Source organism: Oryctolagus cuniculus, chromosome 4 (genome assembly GCF_964237555.1).
Source record: "Oryctolagus cuniculus chromosome 4, mOryCun1.1, whole genome shotgun sequence".
Taxonomy (NCBI): domain Eukaryota; kingdom Metazoa; phylum Chordata; class Mammalia; order Lagomorpha; family Leporidae; genus Oryctolagus; species Oryctolagus cuniculus.
Genome location: NC_091435.1, coordinates 77,440,943 through 77,463,375, shown reverse-complemented (window position 1 = coordinate 77,463,375; position 22,433 = coordinate 77,440,943). Strand labels below are relative to the sequence as shown.

Below are 22,433 nucleotides of genomic sequence, written 5' to 3'. Positions count from 1 at the left end.
GGACTTCTTGAATCTGGATGTCCAGTTCCTTCCATAAGGATGGTTTTCAGACATTGTTCCTTTAAATAGGCTTTCTGGCCCCTCTTACAATTTTCCTTCTAATATAATTTTTTAAATATTTATTTATTTGCAAGACAGAGTTAAAGAGAGAGCAGTCTTCCAACTGCTGGTTCACTCCCTAGATGCCTGCAATGGCCGGAGCTGTGCTGATCTGAAGCCAGGAGCTTCTTCTGGGTCTCCCATGTGGGTGCAGGGGCCCAAGGACTAGGGCCACCTTTTACTGCTTTCCCAGGCCATAACAGAGAGCTGGATCAGAAAAGGAGCAGCCAGGACTAGAAACAGCATCCATATGGGATGCCAGCACTTTAGGCCAGTGCTTTAACCTGCTGTGCCACAGCACAGGCTCTCTAATATAAGATTCAACCATATATTAGTCTTCTTGATGGTATCCCTTAAGTTTTATTCACTATTTTTCATTTTTTTTCTCACATCACTAGATTCCAGTGATCTACCTTTGAGTTTACTTATCCTTTCTTTTACTTAATATGCATTGATGCTAACCCTTCTAATGATTTTTTTCAGTTCTGCTATTGTATTCTTCAGCTGTATGATCTTTGTTACTTTTTTCAAGTTTTTTGTTAATTGAAACTCTCACTTTGTTCATCCTTTATTTTCTTGAGTAAGCATTGTCATGAACACAGTTATTTGTAATTCTGTGTCAGTTGAATTGTATAAATTTGTGTCATTGGGGTTGGTTTCTGGTGATTATATTGTTCATCTGTTTAGAACATCTTTGATTCTTCAATTCCCTTGACTCTCTGTGTTGGTGTATGTGAATTAGACAAAGTAATATTTTCTCCTAGTTTTCGCAGAGGTAGGGTCTCTACCTGCTGTTTTCTACCCCGTGGAGAAGAAAGCAGCTATACTTTTTGTCTTTGTACTCTGTGCTAAGCCAGGTGGAGTAGCCATGGCACCAACAGCACGAACCACCACCTCAATCCTCCTCAGGGCAGCTAAATTTTTGCCAGACTTATCAGAACTTCAAGTCTGGTGAAGCAGATGCTAGTTTTTTGAAGTTGGGGTATTAGACACACAGATCAACTCTTTCTATTGAAAAGGGCAAGCTGAGAGGTAGGTTTTTTCATTTGGTCTTTGTACTGAGCAGGGAGTAGGACCAATGGTGTCTACCAGCCCAAGTTACTGGCTCTGTTCTTCCTTGTGCATCTAGACCAAATCAGACCTGTCAGAGCTTAAATGCTAATCCTCTGGAAAGCCCTTTTGAAAAACTGAGGTGCTAGATTTATGCACAAAGTCTTTCTCTCCCCCTGAATGTAGGTGGATGTTAGGTTATCTCTTTCTGATCAGAGGTAGGGTCTACAGTGAGCGTCCTGAGTAGCCTCATTGTCTTTTGTTAGTTTACATTCATGTTCTGCTGTGGTACAAGAACCTTTCAATTAGTTTTTGATTTTTCATGAAGAGAATTTGCACAACTTGTAGCTGCTTCAATGTTTTTGTGGGAGAAGGAAGGCTCAGACTTTCTATTGTACTATCTTGCTAACATCATCTCTTTTCCATTGATTTTAATTAAATTCAATACATCCACAGTTTTGTTTTTGTGCAAGTTTTATCAGGTTTAGTTATCATTCTTATAGTTGCTTCATAATGTAACTTGGGAATTCCTTTCTTGAAACTATATTCAGAACAGGAATCGGCACTTTTTTTTTCTGTAACAGATCCGACAGTAAATACTTTTAAGCTTTCTAGACTACATAATCCCCAATAAAACTTTACTTATAATATCAAGTGACAAGCCAGATTTGTCCATAGTTTGGCAGGCACTGATTAAGAACAGTTTTGTTCATGTAGCATTCAGATTCTCTAGTATGTAAAGATATACCAAAATTTCCTGGTAAAACTACCTGGGTCTAGCACTTTTGATGGAAGTAGCAATGTAGTAATTTTCTCATTTTCATAAACTTTTTGTCTATACTGGTACCAGCATTGATAAGTTAACCCAAAATTACTCATTTAACTGAGGCTTTTAAATTTATATGTTCTCATAAAATAATTTAATTTGAATGTTTAAATATTTCCTTAGTCTTGGTGTATTACTCCCTTTTTAATGTATTATTTAGTGTGACTTTGTTTTCTCCCTATTTTCTTGAGTAAGCCAGGTCATGATTTTCCTAATTTTATGTTTTATTTGGAGAACTTACTTGTTGATTGATCTATAAGAATTTGAAAATTATATTTCTCCATACTAAAAACAGGTCACACCACTTGGTAAGCCTTTTGGGATAGTAGTTCATGCTTTAATTTAGAGAAGCTCCTGCATACCCCTACCATAAGACCCTATAATCATTACATATGGAGCAGGCCCTCAGATTTTTGTGGTATTTACTTACTATCATGTGACACATGAGTCAAATGAATTATATAGGTACTTACTACTTTTGCTCACAGGATCCAATTAATATTATATAACCTACCAATTGTACTGGTATACTTTTTACAGAATGTCCAGAAATCAAGTTTCCAGATGATTATACAAGGGGGTTCTTCAAAAGGATCATACAAAAATTGGAATTAAAAGGTATGTTATGGATCAAACAGGACTTGGCTCCCCAAATATATGCAGATGTTTAAACTCCCAAGCCTCATATTAATGGTTGCTGAATCAGGGTGGAGACTTCATCTACTTATGATCTCTGAGAAGTGGGCATGTAAAAGACCTTTAAGTCATTTGAGTCCTACCCTCAGAAGACAGTTCTAGTGAGAGAATTAGTTATTAAAACTGAATTTTGCCTATCTTCTCTCTCTGCTTCCTTCCTAAGAGTCTTTCTCAGGTTTTTTTTTTTCCAGGTGTCTTAACTAATGAAAATCCAACTGAAACAATTAAGTTTATTTTGGCACAAAAATCTTGAAATCCATGATTTTTTTTATTATATAATCTTCCACAAACTTTTTGAAGATACTTTGATTATGATAGAGAGCTGGAAAAATAAAACAGCTTTAGGGGAAGGCTGATATTATATCTCTGCCCTTTCCTTTAAAAAACGATTTACTTACTTATTATTAGGCAGAGATAGAGGTAAAGAGAAAGAAAGGGAGAGGAGTGAGTAAGAGTATGAGTGAGTGAGTGAGTGTGTGTGTGCATGTTTATGTGTATGTGAAGGGGGGGAAGAAAAAGAGATATTCTATCCACTGGTTCATGCTCCAAAAGTCCCCCACACCCCAGTACCCAAGTCTGGGCCAGGCTGAAACCAGGTCTCTCCCATGGTGGGTGAAGGCTTAAGCACTTGAGAAATCATCTGCTGCCTTCCCGGGTACATTACCGGAAAGCTAGATAGGAAGTGCAGCAGCTGGGTTTACATATAGCGCTCTGATACAGGATGCTCACATGGCAAGTGCCTGCTCTCTGCTGTCTCTTCTTATGAAATCAAGCTTTGATCCTCTCATTGATGGGTATTAAGAAAAAAATATTTCACTACACTAATAACTATAAAGTACCATAGACTATGCTGAAATGTACACATAAATTTATCAATCATCCACTTTGATTTTTTAAAAAAATTCAGACAATGGAATTCAACAAGCATGTACTGGTGACTACTATCATCAAATCATTCAAATATAGTTGTGATAATTTTTGCAACTCCTTCAGAGATGCAGTATGACTTCTGATTATTATCTTAGCAGAGACAATTTCAAGAGTTTTCATTTTCCCTTCCTACTATAATGCTTATAATTACAATGTCAGGAAACCAATGAGTATTATTCCAGCTACAAAGCCTATCTGTCCAAATTATATGTTTGGAGAAAATAATTGGGTATATTTGCATACCTAGTGGATCTACTGTGAACTCAGACGTGGGCCCAAACTCCATTTATCACCTGGTTACTTGGTATACATTGCCTCAAATTAGAGGACCACAATTGCTCTTTGGATCTTCTGGTATCAATATCTGCTCTGACCCTGTAGCTGGCCATCCTGAAAAAGTAGTAAGTTACTCATGAAAATAACCACAAATGCTCCTACAATTACTTTGTACTTATGTGTGCATTTCAGGATCCTTCTTCAGGAGCAACTGGCTCCTCTTAATCAGTGGATTCCCTATCTGAACCTGACTTATACCTGGAAAACCTGATAATGCTGTGATTTTCCATATTGATAGTTAATGCTAAAAGTTGAACTGGTCTTAATTTTCTTCTAATTATTCAAACAACATCCCAGCCAACTGCCTACCTAATTTTGCTCCTAGAAACAATATACTGGCAATCAGCATAGATTCCTGTACTGGTACTCCAGTGTTGCTGCTTGTTACACTAATTATAATCAGATCTCCAAGATAGTTAAATATTGCACCTGGCCTCTATCAATCCATGATCTTTAACTCCAATATTATGGAGCCTAACTCTCTGCCATAATCTCTTGCTTTCAACAAAGACCTAAAAAGGATAACCTCTTCCAATCTTCTCAAATATGCTCATACATGCCTTTCCACAGCATTTCTGTTAGGTTAAGTGAAGTCAGGTTTCTTGAGATTCTCCTAGAGAACACAAAGAGGAAGTGAGTTTCCAGGACAAACACCTTGTTTCATTTTAACATTTTCATCTCTTTGAGTCTTCTGATCCCTGATTTAATACTATACCAAAAGGATTTGATATCCCTACTTTATTTACTATATGCTTTTTTAAATCCAGACCTCAAGGATCCATCACAGCAAATTACTAGTACTGATTCAACTGCCTTTGCTGAGCCATTAAATTTCAAATCACGGAGAATGGTCCCATGTAAACTCTCATCTATTAAGCCTCTAAGTTAAAACCATTAACAATTACTACCAAACACATTTCCTTGTACACTTATAGTGCTATGAAGGTCCTCAATTTCTTTGGTGGCTGTTCTGTTTCTTTCATATTGGCTCTCATCACAGGAAAAGACATGCTTCTATGTTAGATTACTTTGAGATCTGATCCTGGAAGTATTAATATAGGGGATGTTCTTGTGAATATAAATATCATACAAAGAAACTACCTCAAATAACATCATTCCAGTCTCCCAGTACAAAGAAATCGATGTTTTAAGTGCATATTTTGGTCAAGTGCATATTTTATAATATTTTAACACTTATCTATACAAATGTCAATCTCAGGTGTAGTGGTTGAATAGTCTCCAAACTGTCATGTCCATGCAGGACCTCAGAACCCAATCTTCTTTGGAAATAGGGTCTTTTCAGATATAATTAGATAAAGATCTCAAGATGAAATCACCTGTGTTTAGAGTGGACTAGAAATCCAAAAATTGATGTTTTTATAAGAAGAGACGATAATAGAGACATAGAGAATGCCACATGAAGATGAAGGCATCTGGAGTCACACCGCCACAAGTCAAAGACTATCAGAAGCCACATGAGCTGGAAAAGGCAGAAAAGGATCCTAGCCTAAAGCCTTCAGAGGGAGCATGACCAACCAACCTCATGATTTTAGACTCCTAGACTCCAAATCTATGAAAACATTAATTTCTGTTGCTTTAACTAACCTGATTTATGGTAATTAGTTATTAACTGTCCTAGGAAACTAACATACCAGGTGATAGGATCATATTCATTCCTTATCAGGGCTCTGACTTCAACAAAGCTCTGCATGTCTCCATAAAAATAGAACCTGGGCCTACTTTTAGTACAGTCTGTTCTAGAGCTGCAAGCAGTAAGAATTCCTTTAAAGCTATCTTAAAGTGTCCCTGATATGCACTAAATAAATAATTAACTGCTCTGAGCTGTAAGCAGAATGAATTCCCCAAAACGTTGACACCTTAACCCTCAACACCCCACCAAAAAAAGATTAATCTAATCAAGGATTTGATTTGATTAAGTATTCAATGTTGGAAGAAATATACTGGAATATCCAGGTGGGCCCAATCAATTCATGTGAATTGAGAGATTGATTGAGACAATGATGTAAGAGAGATGCTACATATTGGCTTTGAAGATGGAGAACAGAAAGGGGATTACAAATCAAGAAATACATGCAGCCTCCAAAATAAGTAATGAATCAGATTCTTTTTTTAACTACCAAAAAGGAATGCAACCCTGTTGATACCTTGATTTTAGGTAGTGAGACCTGTGTTGGACTTCTGACCTATAGAACTGTAACATAATAAATTTGTGTTGTTTTAAGCTACTAAATTTGTGATTGTTTATGTTGGCAATAGAAAACAAAAACATAGCCATTAAAGGAAGCTATTTTATACCACTATGATCATAAATGCTATTTCTATGTACCAATTAAGCACCACAAATATTTGATCTCTTGTTGTCTTATCTTTCTAGAAGTCCCCAATTAATATTAGGAAAATGTTCAAGTAGCTGATGTTACCACATGGCAGGGTTTAATATCACTCAACTTGGCACCTTCAAGAGATTTTTTGATTTTAGACAGGAGACAATCTAACTCCAAAATTAGATCCTGAGAGTCTAAAATCTAGACTAGGGTCAACAAAACTTTTTATGTAAAAGACATTTCAGGCTAGTTGCTCAAATCTGTTCAACTTTGCTCTTATAGCAAGAAAGCTTCCAGAGGCAATATTTTAATGAGCATGGCTGTGTTCCAATAAAGCATTTTGCAAACAGGCATCAAACTAGTTTTGGTTCAGTTTCTAATACTTGATTTAAAACAGTTTTGGTAATCATTATTTTAACCATCGTTCTGTAGCTGGGCAAGGGGTGGAGTGGGGGTCCTGAGGCAAGTCTTAAGTGCTAATGTTTCATGGAGAAGTACAATATCAGAGTTCCAACAATAAAGGAAAAATAAAATGAAGAAGTAAAACAAAGATAATGTATTATCACACTAACCACAATTTCATGGGGAGAAGCAGAAGAGATACTAAGTCACTTAGCAGGTGTATCATCAGCATTTACTTGCAAAATGTCTCTAACAGTTTATATGGAAAAGCTATGACTCAAAACAGCTCAATCATAAGGGAGGAAGAATTTACTTTTCATCTGATATTGATCAAAGTTTTCTCAATTTCAAGTCATGTCCTTTGACCCATTTGGTTGTTAGGGAAGTCGGATCACCTGCCTTCTGCTGTGGCACATATTCTGAATCCAGAATTATTAGCAGGAGCCAAAGACCTGGGCATAGATAGTCAACTTCAGAAAGTTAACTTTTTGAAAGTACAAAGTAGATTAATTCTGACAAACATGAAAGCAAGCAGCTAGAGAATGGGAACATGAAAAGCTGAGAGAATCTGAAAATGTGCACTCATTTCTCTATTCAGAACAAGCATCTCTCAGTCATAAGCATCCTCTTATTTGACATACCAATGTGAGGTTAACAAAGGATATTTTGGGAGGAATGTCTATCTTCTGATTCCCTGATACTATCTTGTTTCTGTAGGAAATTTATCTTCAGTAATTTGTTACTTCTTTCACTTTACCAGCAAAGACTTGAACACAATGAGTCAAAGAGATACCTATACCACTATGTTTACAGTAGCACTGTTCACAATAGCCAAAATTTGGAATCAACCAAGGTGTCCATCATCACATGAATGAATAATGAAAATGAATGTATCCACAATGGAATATTACTCAGCTATTAAAAAAAGGAATGACATTGAATTATTTGCAACAAAATGGACAGTACTGGAGGGCATCATGTTGAGTGAAATTAGCCAGACCCAGAAAGACAAATATGCATGTTCTCCCTTATTTGTGTGAGCTAAAATTTAAAAAAAAAAAAAGAAAAAATAAGTGTCTGTGTCTATAGTATTGCTGCAAATATAGTTTTGTGTAACTTTTATAACGTTTTCAAACCAATGATTAATAATGTTATACTACTGTAGTTTTAATGATCTCTGATTACTTTAAAACTTACTGTATACAGATGAAATGGTCATTTTTCCATTCAAGCCATTGTCTGTATTCCCACTAAACTAGGGTCTCTGCTTTTTACTTGTTAAACTTCTTAGTGAATTATTAAGCCTTTTTACTATAATGTAAATTTAAAAGATGTTATCTCAAAAACTAAAAAAAAAAAGAGATTGGAGTAGGAAGGAGGTTGGGAGGGAGAGAAGGGTAAAGAGGAAGGGAGGGAGAAAGAGAATACCATTATGTTCTCATAATTTTATCTACAAATTACATTGAATCTGTTAAAACTGAATAAGATAAGTAAAAAAATCTATACAGGGATCTTCAAAAAGTAAATGAAAAATGTGCATTATGGTAAAACTATACAAGGATTTCAAAAAAAATTTACACCAAATAAACTGAAGTATAAAAAAGAAAGGAAAAACTCAAAGAAAAGCCAGAGTGAGTATACAATGTTCATGGATACACCACCAGTATCTTAAAATGTACATTTTCTCTGACATTATATGTTCAAATTTCAAACAAAATCTGAAATGGGCATTACATGGAGTTTGATAAGCTGGTCTTAGAATTCAATCACTAGAATAAAGGTTCAGAACTAGCCAACATCACTTAGAAGAAGAAGGGGGACCTGTTTATCAGATACAATGTATTGTTAAATCAGACTAACAAAGTGAGTAATCAGTACAATAACAAATAATGCAACAAAAGAGAAAGTGCAGAAGAGCCACCCAAATATGGGATACTGATATGTGATTGAGGTGTTTTAAAAATCAGTGGAAAACGGATTATCTAATAAATGAATTCTTTATATGTATAAAATCAAAGCATACCCCTATATCAAACCTACATAAAATTATATATAGATTTATCCTAATTTTGAAATACAAAGTTTTAAAACTGATAGAAAAATAAGGTTGTATTTTCTCACATGAAGGGAAAGATTTAGTAAGTAAGAAGAAGCAGGAATCAATTGAAAGGACTGATAAAATTGAATATACTAAAAAAATTCACGTGACAAAATATTATTAATCAAAAAAATACAAAGAATAATTTATTCAAAATTACATGCTAATAAGGATTAGAGGGAAAATTCAAATGCATGTTGTTCTCAAGCCAATTTTCATTCATCTTACAAGTCTATTTTAATTATACAATTAGCACATATTGTATTATTTCTTAAAATTATTAACAGCACATGAAAATTAAATACCTTTATCTATTTCCCCAAATTCCAATCTCCAGTTTCCTCCCTAGATTAGCATATAATATTTCAGGCACTTTTTCTTGGAAATTTAAACACAGCAACATAAATATAAATGTAATGTTCAGTGGTTTTATATCTTAAAATACAACTCTTTTAGCTTTTATTTAGTAAATAAAAATTTCCAAAGTACAGTTTATGGATTGCAAAGGCTTTTTCCCCCCATAACTTCCCTCCACCCACACCCCTCCCATCTCCCGCTCCCTCTCCCATTCCATTCACATCAAGATTCATTTTCAATTCTCTTTATATACAGAAGATCAATTTAGTATATATTAAGTAAAGATTTTATCAGTTTGCACCCACACAGAACATAAAGTGTAAAATACTGTTTCAGTACTAGTTATAGCATTAAATCTCAATGTACAGCACATTAAGGACAGAGATCCTACATGAGGAGTAAGTGCACAGTGACTCCTGTTGTTGACTTAACAAATTGACACTCTTGTTTATGGCGTCAGTAATCTCCCTAGGCTCTAGTCATGAGTTGCCAAGGCTATGGAAGTCTTTTGAGTTCGCCAGCTTCGATCTTATTTAGACAAGGTCATAGTCAAAGTGGAAGTTCTCTCCTCCCTTCAGAGAAAGGTACTTCCTTCTTTGATGGCCTGTTCTTTCCACTGGGATGTCACTCGCAGAGATCTTTCATATTGGTCTGTCTGGTTGGTTGTTTGTTTTTTTTTTTTGTTTTGTTTTTTTGTTTTTTTGCCAGAGTGTCTTGGCTTTCCATGCCTACAATACTCTCATGGACTCTTCAGCCAGATCCGAATGCCTTGAGGGCTGATTCTGAGGCCAGAGTGCTATTTAGGACATCTGCCATTCTATGAGTCTGCTGTGTATCCCACCTCCCATGTTGGATCATTATCTCCCTTTTTTATTCTATCAGTTAGTATTAGCAGACACTAATCTTGTTTGTGTGATCCCTTTGACTCTTATTCCTATCATTATGATCAGTTGTGAACTGAAATTGATCACTTGGACTAGAGTGAGATGGCATTGGTATATGCAACCTTGATGGGATTGTATTGGAATCAAAATGTGTTCAAGAACTTTTCACCATATGCATGTATCAGATATTTAGACTGCTTATGTATTTTGTAACTTTAGTCACAAAAATATATGTCTACATCAGATTTTCTAATTATAACAAAATGTTTAAGTAAATACATGACTACTTTGTTATTTAATATTAATTATTACTACCAAAACTGAAAAAAATTAATGATTTTGATAATCATATTGTTCATTTCAAATGTAGGATATCTGGAAATCAAAGTTGTTCTATACGTCAACTTCCTCAAGATTCCAGAATCAAATATCAATTTAGCTCTGGGTGACGCTAAATACTTAATTTGAGAACATGATTAGTATGAATCATTTATTCATTCATTTACTCATTCATTTATTCATTCATTCAGCAATTGTTAATTTTTGAATAACACCAAATACTATGAACTGGGTAGATGTTAGGTATAACATAACAGTAAGAAACACTTTTTTTCAAGAATGAGGAAAACAAAAGGAAAAATAGTATTATAATACTCACTTTCCCTTCATCTCTTGGACTATCACTTAAATGTACAACTGGTCCTGGATGAGTCTTGGTGGACCTGTTAAATCAATTCAAATGTGCAATTAATAAATAAACTTGAAAATATCTTACCATTAGAGACTGAAACAAAAAATTCAGATAATCATGGAATAAATCACTAAAATTCTGAGTTAAATTCATTTGAGTGGTTTTCTTTATGCAGTATTTTTCTTTCTCCTATTAACAGTATTGAAGTAGTTGTGACTTTTTTAAAATCAGGATTAAGAACAAAGATTCACGTGACACTGCAACTGCTCATTATCTTATATGTTTATTCTAGATATGGGCCTCTGAAATTTTTAAACTGAGTTTTAATTTTTATAGACAAAAGAATACAAGGGTGATATAAATCTGTTTCAACCAAACTGCAAAGTACATATTGATTTAAAGTTTCCTGTAAAGTGAAATACCCTCTGATTCATCCCTAAAGGAAAGTATTGTTCACCATTGCAAAGATACAGAATCAACCTAGATGTCCATCAACTAATGACTAGATAAAAATAATATTATATATATCCATGGTGAAATAATACTTAATCATAAAAAATCCTGACATTTGCAACAAAATGGATAGGATCATTAGTCTAAGTTAAATAAGCAAGACACAAAAAGACAAACTCTACATGTTTTCTGTTATATGTGAAAGTTAATAATATAAATAGTATTAAAAAGCTGTCTAGGGGCTTGGCACTGTGGCAAAGCTTAAGCCTCCACTTGTGGTGCTGGCTCCCACAAGGGTGTCAGTTCATGTCCCAGCTGTTCCTCTTCCAATCCAGCTTTCTGCTAATGACCTGGGAAATTAGTGGAAGAGGGCCCAAGTGCTTGGACTCCTGTATCCATGTGGGAAACATAAAATAATTTCCTGGCTCCTGGCTTCAGGTTGGACTGGCCCAGCTCTGGCTGTTGCAGCCATCTGGAGAGTGAACCAGCAGATGGAAAACCTCTGTCTCTGTCTCCCTCTGATTACATCTTTGCCTTTCAAGTAAATAAATAGATCTTTTTTTAAAGAAGTTGTCTGGATGCCATATTATTTAGTGTATAAAGATTTACATGTGTTATCTTGATTTAATTACACTCTTAAATAATATACTTCTTTCCTTACTTTATGACCCTTGTCATAAATTAATACCCCTGCTACCAAGGAAGATAATATGTATATGATATTTATGAAGTGAATATTGCAAGATGTTAAAAGCTGTTAAATCTACTTGTGCTCAGGGAACTTTTCTTTATATTTTCTGTATTATTAAATATTTTAAAATAAAAATTAACAAGATAAAAACATGAAAGAAAACTACAGTTTCATCTTTGCTCTTAAGAGATTTACTCTGCTGACAGTCATCTTACAGAGAACTGACAAACTATGGAAACCTAGTTCATCAGTTATGTGTCATTCATCTGGATATCTAGTGTAATTGCTAACAGATAATTAAGAGTTCTAATAGTATACTGGTAAAAGAACCTTGGCTTTGTCAATTAAATTTATTGTACTCTAATACTGGCTGTTTTTTTTTAATAATTCCTAGCTAAACTTATGTCATTGTACAATATGATGTCATGATTAAATATGATCTGACCTGATATTGTCTGGCTCAATTTTCCAAACACTTTCTTCATGAATTAATTGTTCAAGATTAAATCTATTATGATCATATTTACATAATTTCTTAAGCACATATGAAAACTATAAAAGATTTGGCACAAAATAAAAAAAAGATTTAAAATTGAAACTACTTAGAGCCAAAGAAAAACTGACAAATTATTGGGGCCATCATTGCGGCACAGTGAGTAGGGCTACACCTGTGATGTTGGCCCCTGTTCCCATGTTGGAGACCCAGATGAAGCTCCTGGCTCCTGGTTTAGGACCTGTCCTGCCATGGAGCCATCTAGGGAGTGAACCAGTAGATGAAAGATTCTCTGTCTGTAACACTGCCTTTCAAATAAATAAATAAATAAACCTTTTCTAAAAAAAGAAAGAAAAATGGCAAATTATATAATACTAGGTGACCTTGATACAGAGTCTTCAGGGTAACCCAAAGAAATAAATACAAATTTATTAGAATGTAATGAACTTTGTTTTATTATATTTATCCTAAATCTTTTCATCTAAAATTGATTACTATTTTTCCTGAATAATCCTGAGGGTTATATATAGTATACATATAACATCTATTATAATGGCAAGCATGATATATATATTCAATAAACAGTACGTATGAGTATTATGATGCTGCTGGAATTCTGAGTTAGTATCTGCATTTTGGAATATATGGTGGAAGAAAAGAAACTAAATAGAGCTTCATAAAGAGGTTTCAGAATCAGCCCTAAAGGCATTCCAGTCTGGCTGGAAAGCCCAGGAGGAGCATTTCAGGCATAGAAAGCCAAGAGACTCCAGAAGAAAAAAGGTCCTACATAAAGGACCCCTGTGGGTAGGACCCCAGTGGAAAGAAACGGCCACTTTTCTCTTAAGGGAAGAAAGAACTTCCACTCTGCTGGTGGCATTGTCAAGCCAATGGAGCCAAAAGGCTTCCATGTCAGTGGATCCAAAAGGTAGCTCATGTCAAGAGCCTTGGGTGATCGCTGATGTCATACATAAGAATGTTATTTGTTAAGTAAACAACAAGAGTCACTGTGCACTAACTCCCCATGCAGGACCTCTGTCCACAAAGAGTTGTATCATGAGACTTAATAGTAAAACTTGTTCTCAAGAATCACTTTCATTTAGCATATTAAATGGAGGATAATACTATGTCTCATAAGTTAAAGTTATGTCTAAGGGTTCACAAGAGATGTACCATCCTTTGGTTCTTCTTTAAAAACAATTAAGCTTCTAAAAGGAAAGGAGGAGGAGGAAGGAAGGGAAGAGGTAGGGGCAGGACAAAATCACCTTTGAGAAGCAATAACATAGACCAGCCCTTGTCTAGACTGTTGAGGTTCAGTTCTCTTAGTTTTTTTATTCCATTCTTCCTTTTTTCTTTCTTTCTGCTTCTTTTTATTCTCAGACTAAACAGGAGAGGGAGGAGGAAGGGGGAGAGAGGGTGGGAGGGCAGGTATGGTGGGAAGAATTACTATGTTCCTAATATTGTATTTATGAGAGACATACAAATAAAAAAAAAGAAACCTTAATTTAAGAAGTTCAGAGGTATTTTTACAGTTCTATGTTTATATTTAATATGTCATTTGTACATAAATACGGTATTCTATAACATAATAATTGCTTCTGATAAATGACAACCATCTTAATCTTTAGGGACTAATAAAAGCCAACAAACCACAAACTGACATCCATCCCGTGCGTTTGATTGTACCAATATTTACCAAAGTATACTCCAAGATACACTGGTGATGATTCAAGATGTTTAATGTACAGTGATCCATATTTTAAAAGTTTGGGAAACCCTGAACTAAATATTTTTTTCTTTAAAGAACTTCCTAAGCCTGTACTATGCGAATAGTCAATATATCCCAGAATTATTGGTTGATCAATTTTTTGTTGTTGATCATATTAAAGGAATCACTGAAAGATATTTAGGAAACTCCAGTTGGAACAAATGCAAAATTCTTCCATTTATATTCTCGGATTCTAGTTCAAAAAATAATCAAATTAAATTAAATTAAAATTCTGTTATTTGTAAGGATTTCTCAGGCTACAGAAGAAATACAAATTGGGAAGGAAGAAGTCAAACTATCCCTCTTTGCAGACAATATGATTCTTTATTTAGGGGATCCAAAGAACTCAACTCTACTAAGAGAAATATTCATTGTTTTTAAAAAGACTTAGGCACTGACATTGTAGAACAGTGAGTTAAACTATCACTGGTGATGCCAGCATCCTATACAGGCATTAGTTCAAATCCTAGCTGCTCCACTTACAATCCAGCTCCTTGCTAGTTCCAGTTTAAGTAATTTCCACACTGTTTTCCACACTGGCTGTAGTAATTTACATTCCCACCAACGGTGTGTAAGTGTTCCCCTTTGTACACATTACCAGCATTTGTTACTCTCTGTGATTTGGATTTTAGCCATTTTGACAAAGTTGAGGTGGTATTTCCTTGTCGTTTTGATTTGCATTTCCCTGACAGCCGGCAATGTTGAGCATTTTTGCATGTATTTGTTGGCCATTTGTATTTCCCGTTTTGAGAACTGTCTATTGAGGTCCTTTACTCATTTATGCATCCAATAATTGAATTCCTGTTACCCATGTGGGGATTTGGACTGAATTGCTGCCTCCTGGCTCTGCCCTAACCCAGACCCAACCACTGCACACACTTTGGAGAGTGAATCAGTGAATATGGTATCTGTCCTCACTCCTTTCTCTCTCAAACAACAAACAGAAAACAAAGAAGTAAATAAATACTCTGATGACCAAACAAAACATATCCGTGGAGGAGATCCCAGATGGCTCATAGTGAGAAGCCACATTGACTTCAGCAGCAGTTGGACATGAAAAATACAAAGAACCACGTTTCCAGAGGTCTGACAGAAATTTTCAGTGAAGTGACAGAACAAAACATAGACTCTGTGGGACAGCAAAGAAGGAAAGACACATTGCTGAGGCCAGCCACGTAGCGTAGTAAGCTGCCAGCTGGGAGTCACCATCTTCCCACGTCACGGTAGGAAGAAGTTGCCCTGATCAGTCACTGGTAGCTTTAGCTGAGGGAGAATTCCAGTCACTCACTGACTTTAACCCCAGCCAGGGGAGCTGACTCAGATCTAAACAACTGTTTGTCCCTAAGAAAGGAAATCACATTGCCTATTTCCCCTCCCCCACCTCTGCAGAGTGCTAGAATCAGTTGGCTGAGAAAAATCACACAGCTTATCTCTGTTCTGCATGATCAGAGCCAGAATCAGTGCAATGTGCAGAACACAGAATTGATCCCTTACATCCTGCAACTGTGAGACTTTGGGTCGTAAGCCCTGGATTCAGGGAGGTTCACCTCAGCTTCATGGGGCTAGCAGTAGCAGCAGACTATTAAAAAATCCAAACCAGACTTCAGAAAGTTCCCTCTAGCTCAGGGTGTTGGGAACACCAGGTACATAACCCAGAAACACCCTTGCATGCCATGTGAGAACTGGGGGAAGTTTCTTCTATGCCTTATGGAACTGAGACTGTTGATGTTATATTAAAATCTTTGGAGAAATCTGCTTTCACTCACAATATCTGGAGAACTCTATTATGTATTGGTCTGTTTCATATATAAGTCTGCCACTATCCCCCACCCTAAGAATCTGAGTAATGACCCCATTCATGTAGTACCAGTACTGTTAACAATCAGTACTAATTCCCTCAAAGCCACTGGAATCTATCCAGTGGACCTACGAAAGAACCTTCCTGCATTCCATCACTCCACACCCATACCTGCCAGGGCAAATCTCCTGTATATCCTGTAGGACTTCAGCAGGGTTGAGTTCATATTCCCTAATCCTGGGACTAGGGCTACTGGTGTTATAAGCCCCAGCATTAGTAGCACTCTCTTGGCAGGACGATAGAAGGGCCCATCCCTATCACAGAGGCCTAAAGCCATAACTGTTGGTACAACAAGCCCCATCAGCACTCAGGCTTGCCCATGGGACAAAGGAACGGCCCCTTTTGTCTGTCTCAGCACCAAGAACAAGGTCCTGGTTATCACAATCCACAGTGTAACTAACAACTCTCTGGGGACTGAAGATACACACCCTAGGACATTCACATTCACTTCAGTCATGCTTCTACCCCTATGGACAGCAGACCAGACCACCCCCTTGGTCATATACAGACACAACTTACAGATTAAAGCAAAAGAAATCACTTCTGGGTTTGCCTAAAACGAAAGCCAAAGCAACAGGCCAAGTGATAACCTACATTCCATCTAAACCATAAACTCTTTTCCAATAAAACCTTCTCCATAAAGAAGGGACTATTATACCAGAAGCACAGATGTCATTGTAGGGAAACAGGAAACATGAAGAAGCAAGGTAGCATGATACCTTCACAAGAACACACCAGTTCTCCAGAATTAGATTCTGAGTTGAAGAAAATCTCTGAATTCCAGAACTGGAATTCAAAATAATTATTGTAAGGAAATTCAATGTGATGCAAGAGAATACAGATCACTTACAGAAATGAGGAAATCAATAAAAGACTTGAATGAAAAAATCATTAAGGGGATAGAAATCATTAAGGGGATAGAAGAACCAACTAGAAATCTTAGAGATAAAATTTTCTATCAGTGAAATAAAAAATACCATTTAGAGCTTTGTTTTTTAATTTTTTTAGAGCTTTAATATTAGGATGGACCAAGTGGAGGAAAGAATTCCTGACCTGAATTGTCAACAATCTTGAAATAACCCAGTGAGACAAAAATAGAGAAGAATGAAAAAGAATGGAGAAAGACCACATGAAATATAGGATACGATTAAATGACCAAATATTCATATTATAGGAGTTCCTAAAGGAGAAGAAAAGTAAAAAAGCAACAAGAACCTCCTAAATGAAATAACAGTTGAAAAGTCTCCAGGTCTTGAAAGAGACCTCAGGCAGGCGGCATGGTGCAGAGGTTAAACCTTTGCTTGCAGAGATGGCATCCCATACGGGCACTGGTTTGAGTCCAAGCTGCTCCTCTTCCAATCCAGCTCTTTGCTATGGCCTGGGAAAGCAGCAGAACATGGCCCAAGTGCTTGGGCTCCTGCACCCATGCAGAAGACCCCGAAGAAACTCCTGTCTCCTAGCTTTGGATTGGCCCAGCTCCAGCCGTTGCTGCCATTTGGAGAGTGAACTAGCAGATGGAAGTCCTTTCTCTGTTTCTCCCTCTCACTGTCTGTAATTCTACCTTTCAAATAAATAATAAAATAAAAATCTTAAAAGAAAAGAAAGAGACATGGACATCAAATATAGGAAGCTCAAAGGACCCAAGCAGACTCAACTAAAAAGAACTTTCCCCTGATATATCGCCATCAAATTCTCAAAAGTTAAGGACAAGAGGAGCATCCTAAGGACAGTAAAAGAAAAGCTTAAAGTTATAAGAAAAACCACTTAGACTAATAGCAGACTCCTCAGCAGAAACCATACAGGCCAGAAGAGAGTAGGATGATATATTCAAGTTCTTAAAGGAAAAAAAAAAAAGTACAATCAAGACTATTATTTCCAGTGAAGCTAGTTAGAAGTGAAGGAGAAATAACATATTCCCTGAACAAATAAAAAATGAGATCAGATCAGCCTTATAAGAAATTCTGCAGGGAGTCTTACATTAGAAGTAATCATCATAAAATCACATGACACTACCAAATTCACTAACAGAGCAGGTATAACAGGTATAATCAGCAACCAATCAACAATATTACAGGTATTAGTTCTAACCTTTAAAGTAAACAGATTAAATTCCCCAGCCAAAAGACTTATGTTGGCTGAATGGATTAAAAAAGCAAGGCCTACTATTTGCTGCCTATACAAAACTCACCTCCCCCCAAAAAAGATACAGATATCATGAAAATGAAGGGTTGGAAAAAGATATACCAACAAAATCAAAACCAGAAATGAACAGAATATCCACCCTCATATCAGATAAAAACAGTATTTAAATAAAAAGTGTAAAAAGAGACAAAAGAGGACATTATATTTTCATAACAGGATCAAATCAGCAAGAAGATATGAAAAATCATAAATATATATGCATCTAACACAAGACCATGCAGATATATGCAGCAAACACTATTAGACCTAAAGGGAGAGATGCAATAATAGTGAGTGACTTCAACACCCCACTCTCAACAATGGGCAGACCACCAAGACAGAAAATCAACAAAGATACACTGGAATTGAACCATACTATTCAGAATATGGGTCCAACAGATTCCACCAAGAGGATGTCATAATTCATTAAACCAATTCAGTAAAGTTGCAGGATACAAAAAACTCAGTAACTTTTTATATGCTAAACATGAACTCACTGAAAAAGAAATGATCAAAGAAATCCAAATCATAATAACCACAGAAAAATCAAATATTTAGGAAAAAATTTAACCAAATAAGTGAAAGTTCTCTATAATGAAAACTATAAACATTGATGAAAAATATCATGAAGAACAGAAAAAAAGCAAAGGTACTTGCTTTTTCATGGATTGCAAGTATTAACATTATTAAAATATCTATACTTCCTAAAACAATCCACAGATTCAATGCAATCACTATCAAAATACGAATGACATTCTTTACAGAGTTAGGAAAAACAATCCTGGGGCCCAAGTTTTTGTTTAGTGGGTTAAGCCACTGCCTACAATGCCAGCATTCCATATGAGTGCCATTTTGAGTCCCAGCTCTCCTTCCAATTCAAACCCCTGCTTATGCACCTGTGAATGCAGCAAAAGACAGCTCAAGCCCTTGTGTCCCTGAACCCACATGGAAAGCCTAGATGTAGTTCCAGGCTCCTGGCTTTGGCTTGGTCCATCCCTGGCCTTTGCGGCCATTTGGGGAGTAAACAAGCAGTGGAAGATCTGTGTGTGTGTGTGTGTGTGTGTGTGTGTGTGTATCTCCCACTCTGTAACTCCGGCTTTCTAATTATAAAATAAATCTTTATAAAATAAAGAAAAAACAATCCTAAAATTAACATGGAATCACAAAGACCCAGAGTAGCCAAAGTGATCCTGAGCAAATAGCTAATTCAGTCAATCAGGAGGCATCATAATACCTGACTTCAAAGCATTCTACAAAGCTGTAGTAATTAAAACAGCAGGGTACTGCCACAAAAATTGAAATGCAGATCAATGGAACAAAGAGCCCAGAAATTAATCCAACTGATAAGCCAACTGATTTTTGACAAAAGTGCCCAGACCACATATTGAAGTATGGATTATCTCATCAATAAACTGTGCTGGAAAAACTGGATGTATATATGTAAAAGAATGCAATTAGATTCCTACTTCTTACCATATTCAAAAATCCACTCAGGATGGATCAAAGACCTAAATTTAAGACCTGAGACTATGAAGTTATTGGGAGAAAATGTAGAGGAAATACTTTAAGACATTGGTATAGGTGATGACTTCTCGCATAAAATCCCCAAAGCACAGACAACAAAAGCAAAACTACACAATGGAATTATATCAAGCTCAGAAGCTTCTGAAAAGCAAATTAAACAATCAATGAAGTAAAGATAAATCCAACAGAATGCTAAAAATATACCTATCTGTCAAAGGATTAATATTCAGAATATATCAGCAACTCAAATATCTCAATAACCAAAAAAAGCCACCAATCCAGTTAAGAAATGGGCAGAGAGCCTCAAAAAAGTTGGTTATTAAATAAATGAAAAAATACTCACTATCCTTAGCCATAAGGGAAATGCAAATAAAAACCACAATGATATATCACCTCAACTCTGTCAGAATGGCTATTATCCAAAACACAGTAACTAATGCTGACAAGGTTGTAGGTAAAGGGGAGTGTATATCAGTGTAGCCATGAAAAACAGTGTGGAAATTACTTTTAAAAATTAGAAATAGATTTGCCATATGACCCAGCAATCCCACTACTGAGTATATATCCCAAAGACATAACACATTGTATCAAAGAGATACCTACACCACATGGTTGTAGCACCACTGCTCACAACAGCCAAAATTTGTAACTAACCAAGGTGTGCATCATCAGATGAATGGATAAAGAAAATGTGGTATAGGTATATAATGGAATGTTATTCAGCTATAAACAAGAAAGATTCTACCATCTGCATCAAAATGGATGCAACTGGAGGACATAATGTTGAATGAAATAAGACAAATACTGCCTATTCTCCCTTATATATAGGAGCTAAAATTTAAAAAGAAATAAAAAAATAAAGAGAGAAAGAAATGCCAGGTTTATCAGTATTGCTTCAAATATAGTTTGTTAATTTTTTATCTTTGTCAAACCAATGACTAGAATGATATAATACTATGGTTTAATGATCTACGGTTATTTTTAAATTTACTGTATATGAGTGAAATGGTCATCTTTTCATGTGATTGTTTATAGTCCTTATCTATATTCCCACTGAATCAGGGTCTTTTTACCTTTTCTTGTTTAATTCTTTATTTAGTGGAGCATTAAGCCTTTAACTATAATGTAAATTAAAAACATGTTATCTCAAACATTAAGAGAAATAAAGAGAAAGAGAGGGAAGTATCATTGTATTCCTAGAACTGCATCTATGAACTACATGAATCTGTTCTCTTTGTATTAATATCACATTAACATGAGAATTGAAAAAACATAAAATAAATAAATGAACTTGTCCAAACCAAAAATATATATAAATATCTGTGTTACAATTGGTTTGCTGGCAACTAATTTGATATATCAGATTTATTTATTTGAAAGGCAGAGTTAGAGAGAAGGAAAGACAGACAGAGAGATCTTCCATCCACTGGTTCACTCCCCAAATGGTCACAACAGTCCGGATTGGATCAGCTGGAAGCCAGGATTCAAGTCTCCCATGTCGGTGCAGGGGCTCAAGCACTTGGGCCATCCTCTGCTGCTTTCCTAGGTACATTGGCAAAGAGCTCGATTGGAAGTGGAAAAGCTGGGAACTGAACCAGTAACCATGTGGGATGCCTGCATCAAAGGTGGTAGCTTTCCTACGATGCCACAAGGCTGCCCCAGTATCTCTTTTCTACATTCTTTCTGTAAAATAATCTATTCTTATGGTTTCAGCAACCTTTCTGATCTTATTACTTTGAAATCCATATAAACCACCTCCTACCATTCTCCTATCTCACTCAATTTGAATGTCATAAACACACACAACTCAACATAACTAAAACTGAACTCATTATCTACCCGAACACTTCTCAATCGCCTGCACACTTTTACTAAGCTGCGCAGTTATCTACAGTTGCCAAAACCAAACACCTGGAGGTCACTACAATTTTTCCTTTCACTCTTTCACCTTCAATTTTCCAAATTTTGGACAGGCAGAGTGGACAGTGAGAGAGAGAGAGTCAGAGAGAAAGGTCTTCCTTTTCCGTTGGTTCACCCTCCAATGGCTGCTGCGGCCCACACGCTGCGTGTGGCCAGCACACCGCACTGATCCGAAGCCAGGAGCCAGGAGCTTCTCCTGGTCTCCCATGTGGGTACAGGGCCCAAGGACTTGGGCCATCCTCCACTGCACTCCCAGGCCATAGCAGAGGGCTGGCCTGGAAGAGGAGCAACCAGGACAGAATCTGGCACCCCAACCAGGACTAGAACCCAGTGTACAGGCGCCACAGGCGGAGGATTAGCCTATTGAGCCACGGTGCTGGCCAAGAATAGTATTTTAATGAACAGAAAAATAAGAAGGCATTAAAAGGCATATGCATTGATCATGATTATTTTTAATTAAAATAATTCATTCCCACTGAAAGTGGTTAAATTGAGGTTAAATATAAAGATGATTTCTATGTGTAACTTGTAAAATGAGTATTACTATTTTATTATTGCATTTTGTGAATATAAGCCTTATTAATAGTAGTTGGAGGCAGCACTGTGTCTCACTAGGCTAATCCTCCACCTGCGGCACCGGCACCCCGGGTTCTAGTCCCAGCTGGGGCGCCGGATTCTGTCCCGGTTGCTCTTCTTCCAGTCCAGCTCTCCGGGAGAGCAGTGGAGGATGGCCCAAGGGCTTGGGCCCTGCACCGCATGGGAGACCAGAAGGAGGCGCCTAGCTCCTAGCTTCGGATTGGCTCAGCGCGCTGGCTGTAGCAGCCATTTGGGGGG

At 36.4% G+C, this 22,433-nt stretch overlaps 1 protein-coding gene and 1 long non-coding RNA gene across 15 annotated transcripts in view; both read right to left on the bottom strand.

Moving 5' to 3' along the window:
* Nucleotides 1–22,433, bottom strand: part of STXBP5L (syntaxin binding protein 5L) — a 426,109-nt gene that overhangs the window by 290,153 nt on the left and 113,523 nt on the right. For all 14 annotated transcript variants that reach the window (XM_051859274.2, XM_051859272.2, XM_051859275.2 and 11 more), the window contains one exon: nt 10,682–10,745. In XM_051859274.2, coding sequence (XP_051715234.1) covers nt 10,682–10,745 — 64 coding nt within the window. The remainder of the gene's footprint in view (nt 1–10,681; nt 10,746–22,433) is intronic.
* LOC127493977 (uncharacterized) lies at nt 4,498–10,675 on the bottom strand. Its single transcript, XR_007924656.2, has 2 exons — nt 7,882–10,675; nt 4,498–4,550 (listed from the first exon to the last, which is right to left on the bottom strand). It is a non-coding gene; the product is annotated as an uncharacterized lncRNA (long non-coding RNA).